The 6,353-nt window shown below is 38.8% G+C and overlaps 1 protein-coding gene across 1 annotated transcript in view; it reads right to left on the reverse strand.

Moving 5' to 3' along the window:
* Positions 1-3,128: 3,128 nt before the first annotated feature.
* The window catches only part of TRPC5 (transient receptor potential cation channel subfamily C member 5), a 205,794-nt gene continuing 202,569 nt past the window's right edge, over positions 3,129-6,353 (reverse strand). Inside the window, exons 9-10 of the mRNA XM_004379783.1 lie at positions 5,950-6,039; positions 3,129-3,821 (exon numbers count right to left, since the gene is read on the reverse strand). Of these exons, the coding sequence (XP_004379840.1) occupies positions 3,129-3,821; positions 5,950-6,039 (783 nt within the window). The remainder of the gene's footprint in view (positions 3,822-5,949; positions 6,040-6,353) is intronic.

The raw sequence follows: 6,353 nt of genomic DNA on the forward strand, positions 1-6,353 counted from the left end.
CAAGTGCCTAGAAGTGATAGGAAAGCCAACTGTAATGGAGGTGAACAATGATATAGATATTTAGACAAATAGTAAATCATTCTAGTATTATTTATAATTATATTTGACTTTGGAGAATTTTTTTTATTATACTTCAGGTGAAGGTTTACAGAACAAATAGTTTCAACTTTGGAGAATATTTTTACATTTAAAAATGTCAGTCTGAAACTTTTTGAGTTGATAACATTTTAGTCAAATGAACAAAAATTATCTATATTGGTATAACCAAACTTATTTCCATCGAGTCGATTCTGACTCATAGCGACCCTATAGGACAAAGTACAACTGCCCCATAGGGTTTACAAGGAGCAGCTGGTGGATTCGAACTGCTGACCTTTTGGTTAGCAGCTGAAGGCTTAACCACTGTGCAACCAGGGGTCCATAGTGGTATAGTGACCATTTTATTTTTGCATCTCCTCTATATATGCTTAATAATGTCTTGTTTCTGTGATCTGGAAGATTTGAGTTTTAGTCGCAACTCTTTTATTGACTGGCTCTGTGACCTTGAGCAAGTCATTGTCCTTCCTGGGCCTCATTGTTTTTTGTTTTTTGTTTTTCCATCTGTAAAATAAGAGGTTGGAATAGAATAGATATCATCACTAAGGCTCTCTTAGCTCTAATTTTTTATGTTTATAAATTTTTTTTTTTTATAAATTCTCAAGTTGGCTTACTATACCTTCCCTGGTGTCAGAGGACATAATTAAGTATCTTGATTTGAAACACCATTCTTGCTAGTAGCTCATACAGGGAGTAGAGAGGTTAACAGAAATCTCTTTCCCTTCCCACTTTCTATTGAGTTAGAGTTAATAAAAATGTTAGTGTCATCAATACGGAAGTTAGGGCAATGGCTGTTCAGCGTCTAACCCCCATTCCAACTGAGGCCTCAGCAGAGCTAGTGAAATCTTAAACCCAAGGTATAAAGACTATAACCTAAGAAGATCTGAAAAGGAATGTACTATCCATGAAATATGACACTTCTTTTTTCAGTAGTAGAGACTGGCTATTATGATCTGTACATATTCTCTCTTTAAAACATAACTGAGAGCAGACTAAATTTTGAAGCATGGTTCCAAGTGTGACTACCCTTGTTTTCTGACAAACTGATGAAGTAATTGCCAGAATAGTCATACCTAAGTTATTGGAAGTTCATATGTTTTCAGAAAGACACGTCTTCTTTTGATGAAATAGGGCCATGTATTGGTTTTTGGTACCATCAATATGAGTTAGGAATGTATTCCAGGTTCTACTTATTATTCAAAGTGAATTAGACAATTCAGATAGTTGAATCTGTAACTTAAGAAACCTTCATCCTGGAAGGTAACCTGCTACTAATGTCAGGGCCATCTATGATAGTCCCACTTATGAACAACCGATTGGCAAATGGGTCTCGATGCAACTTGTTCTCAACTCCTTGATGACTTTTCCCTGGATATGAGCTTTATTCTTCAACATGGACTCCCACACCCCCACCATGCCAATATATCTGTTCTCCATGTGGAACATTTTGGCCATCAATCACCAATGCTAGGGATAGAAATGAGAATCAATTTAAATAACAGAAACTACACTAGCAAAAACTATGTTGGAGGCTTATTTGCATTGTTTGAAAAGCCCTCATTTCTCTTACCTTTACTAGAAATTAATATATGAATTTAGACGGATTCCTATTAGTGTTGACATTTAAAAGAACAGGATGACACCTGACTAACAACTCTCCTGCTTTGCTGGGCAACACACTGTTAATTTAATCTCTAGGACTCAGACCTAGGGCTGTTTCAGGTTATATATTAGAGTCTAAACTGGGGATACCTTTGTGCTAATGTTGGTAAAAACCATTCTTGTATAACAGGTTATCATTCAGTTGTTATCAGGTCTAAAATGAAGAACATCTGCATTATGGACTTCATTTTCTAACTCGAACCTTTGTATTCTGATGAGATACTCTTAAGCTGTGGGAAATAATTTGTTTGAATGTATAAATGTAGCTTTCTTTGAAGGTAGTAGAATTTAGATCATGTTTATATTTCCATGAATCCACTAGGGTAAGTAATGTTATCTAACATAAAGATGTCATTTTTCTGATAAAAATATTTTCAAATCCAGGCTTTTATCTTAGAAATGCTTTTGATAGCAATGATGATTAAAACTGTCAACAGTAGATAGGACCCTATAAATATACCAGCTAATTATTTTTTCTTGCCACTGTATGAGATGTAGTAACTATTGGTTAGAATGTAGCAGAAGTTTTTAAAATATAGTATATATCCTAAATATTAATTTCAATACTATCAAATTTTAAAATGTAGTAAGTTAACTGAAATACACAAACACAGGAAAGGAATTCACCTAACTTATTAGATATGACATATGCTATGGGGTAAATATCTCATTAGCACACAGTAGGAAACTACTACATCTTTAAGAAAAAACAAACAACAACGAAACAAAAAACTCAGCACCCCCCAGAATAAGGAGTTGTAGTGTTTAAAAACGAAAACAACAGAAAAGGCCAGTTATACCTAAAAACCACAAGCTGACAATTCTTTGAAGTCTGTTCAGTCTCCCTTTGATGCTGTTCATTGAACCAGGATGGGCAGCGTGTAGCACTGAAGGGCAACAAAGATAGGCAGGTTAGTTCACTTTATCTGCTAGCTGGTGGGGACTGCTGACCACATCCTCAGCCCTGTGGGGAAATGGTGTGAGATAGTGAGGAAGGTCAGGAATCTGTACAGCAGCAACAGTAGCGAAGTGGCATCTGGGGCTTCAAGGAAGAAAGGGTAAGAAAAGCAAAGCAAAAGTTTAAGCACCCGACTGCACCTCTGCTGATTAGGGGAAAACACCCCTTCAGTTGGTTGTGAAATGGACTTAGTGTTTATAGATACAAAAAGGCAAATAATAGTAATAATAATCATAATCATCATAATCATCAAACTAAAAGTAGAGCATGTGGTTATAAAATATGGTGAAAATAATAGGAGTTCCACTCTCCTTTCTAGGGGGGCAGTGAGGGAATCATATTCTAAGTCACCTCTGAGAGCAAGGAATTAAAAATTTTCTGTTGAGTTCCAGAACAGGTGATGGGGCTTGACTTAGAGCCGAGTTGTAACTTGTTCTTCCTGTCCATCACCCCATTTGTGCATAAGCAAGTCACAAGCCTCTCCCCAAGTTTCAAATACATCCTCTGAGGAGTCTAAAAGTTTGGAATTTGAGGAGCAGATGCTGGATGCGCAGTGAAGAGAGCTGGAACAGGCTAGAGGACATTCCCTGCTCTGAGCAGCTCCCCTGGCTTCACCTAATTCTACCTCACTGAGGTTAATTTCACTTTGAGAACAGGCCTCTGCTTTCTCTTTCTCCATCTGAGAATATCTGATGTCCTGCCACATATAGTGCTGCTGAACAATTCCGTCAGAAATTGTGTACATTGGCTCTGAACTAGGTTCAGACATATGACCATTAAACTTGGAGAACAGAAGACCCAGTTTCTTGAGTGAAGGACCCATGAAGGAGCGTTTGCTTGATGACTCAGCTTTTGACTTTCCTTGGGCACCACTGGCTCTTGGCATGGTTCTGATGAGAGGTGGCCCGTGGCAGGCCTTTTTCTTGTAGCCTAAATTGAAAGAGACACTCTTGGATTTGGCCCGAGCCCCACCACTGCCATCATTGGTATCATCCCTCTGAGAGAGTTCAGTGCTGCTAGTGGAAAAGCTTCTCCTTGAGTGTTTCCTATTTCCTAAGAGGTCAAGCACTTCATATCGAAAGCTGGAGATGTCCTGCTTTAATTCCTAAGGCAAGAGAGAAGACACATTATGTTAACAAGCTTGGTCTTCAGTTCAAAAGAGACATGACTGGGTACCCTATGGCATGTTCTAGGTTTTGCCTAGTGGCAAACCACAAAGTATATGGACTACCAGAAAAATTTCACATTGTTCAAGTGCAAGAAAAACATATTAATAATTCTTGCAATGGCAGAGCTGGCCATTGTGAAAATTGTACAATTGATAAGGTTGGTTTCAGCAGCTCCCCATCAGATGCACATCAGCAGGCTAATTAATCCCTGGCAAAGTGTTAACAGTTAAGGTGCTATACTAGGGCACTGGATCTCATAGGCATAAACTCTGCCTATCAAAAGACTACTGAAGACGAAAAAGCTTTTTAGGCCTCAAAGGAATGAAACCAGAGAAGTGTAATGTCAGGTGATGAGACTGCTATTTTGGAACAGAGGGCCCTGTTCATTCAAATCCCTATGGGATTTCTTCTATCTCTAATTGGCTGCCTAGTTAAGATTGCTCCTTTAAAAATATATCTTTTAAAAGCTTAAATCTGATCATGTCATTCCTCTGCTTAAAACCCTTTAATAACTTGTCACTGACCATAGGAAAAAGTAGGAATGCCATATCATGGACTACAAAGTCTTTCAAGACCTGGTACCTGTCAATCTCTCCAGTCGCATCTCTCCCTACACTTTTCCCAGGCTCTCTACTGTCCAGCCATGTGGAACCATACTCTTCCTTGCCTCTGGGCCTTTGCCTGTGCTGTGCTTTCTGCCTGGAATGCTCTTCTCCCCAGCACCCCTTTTACTTGGCCTCAGCTAAACATCGCTTCCTCTGATAAGCCTGTCCTGACTCCCGAAGTCTCAGTTAAGTGTCCCTCCTCTCTGTGTTTCCATAGTACTCTGTGTTTACCCTGTCAGAACACCCAGTCACTCATCACCTTATATTATTATTGTTAGTTTGTCACTACATGAGGGCAGGGACTGATTATATCTTGTTCACCGCTGTAGCCCAGCACCTAGCAGAGTGCTTGGCACACAGCAGTTCCTCAGTAGATGAGTTATGTGTCTAGATTACGATAACAACCTTCTTATGTGCCTTACAAAATACATATGTGTTCTAGGATAGGGTTTGTCAAACTTGACATTTTGGGATGGATAATTATTTGTTGTGGGGGCCTGTCCTCTGCATTGTATAAAGTTTAGTAGCATCCCTGGCCTCACCCACTAGATCTAGTAGCACACACACCCTAGTGTGACAACCAAAAATGGTTCCTGACATGGCCAGATGTGCCCTGGTTGAGAACCACTGTTTTAGGCTAATGCTAATATTGTTGTTATTGGCCGTGAGTCGGCCCCCGATTCATGCAGACCCCATGTGTTATAGAGTAGAACTGCTCCATAGGACTTTCTTGGCTGTAATCTTTAAGGAAGCAGACCCTCAGGCCTTTCCTTCTGTGGATCCAGCGGGCGGATTAAAACTGCCAACCTTTCGGTTAGCTGCAGATCGAAAACTGCTTGTGCCATCCAGGCTCCTTACACTAATATAAGAAGAATATTAATGTATTAATGGTAGGGTTTCTTAAGACTTTAGATCTAATAATTTTTTTTTTGTCTTTATCTTATATCTTTTGAGTGAAGAAGGCCTCTAAGTCTCCAGGCATCTTCCGTTTGCTATCTTGCCCCTTCGCAGGCATCTTTGCCACATCATTTAAAGCACTCAATTCCAATACTGAGAAATACCCAGAATATTAAAAGAATGCATAAGAAAGATTTCTTTTATTCATAAAGGTGATTGTGGTGTGACAGACATTAGTCAAATCTCTCCATCTACTAGCCAACAGACAATTCTAAGAGAGAGAATAAGAATTATAGCTGGTGTTTTTGTATTATAAACCAAAAACCAAACCCAATGCCGTTGAGTCGATTCCGACTACTAGAGACCCTACAGAACAGAGTAGAACTGCCTCACAGGGTTTCCGAGGCTGTAATCTTTACGGAAGCCATCACTAGTATCATCCCACTGCACCAACAGGGCTCCTTTTGCTGAAAGGCCATCACTAAAAACCTCAAACTGTGAAGATTAAATGATGCTGAAGAAATGTTAAATGAGAAGTTAAACCACTTTATGATTAATTTACCTTAAAATTTTCTTCTGTCAATCCCTCATTTGTTTTGGAATTTCTTATCATAGCAGCCACATACCTTTTGACTAAATTCCTGATAACTTCCTGGAAATAAAAAAAAAAAATGCAGAGATTCATTCTTTCTCAGGCTCTCAGTAAAATAGGAAACCAACCAAGGAAATAAAACATGCTTAGACTGTCTTTGCAATAGAAAATCCTCACAGGATCCAGCCACATTTCTGCAAAAAAAATCAGTTAAGTTGACTGGCGAAATGAAGAATTTTTTTTATTAACTTTTTTTTTTTTTTATTGTACTTCGGGTGAAGGTTTACAGAACTAATAGTTTCTCATTAAACAGTAGTACACATATTGTTTTATGACATTGGTTAACAACCCCACGACATGTCAACACTCTCCCT

Source organism: Trichechus manatus, unplaced genomic scaffold (assembly GCF_000243295.1).
Source record: "Trichechus manatus latirostris isolate Lorelei unplaced genomic scaffold, TriManLat1.0 scaffold00068, whole genome shotgun sequence".
Classification (NCBI taxonomy): domain Eukaryota; kingdom Metazoa; phylum Chordata; class Mammalia; order Sirenia; family Trichechidae; genus Trichechus; species Trichechus manatus.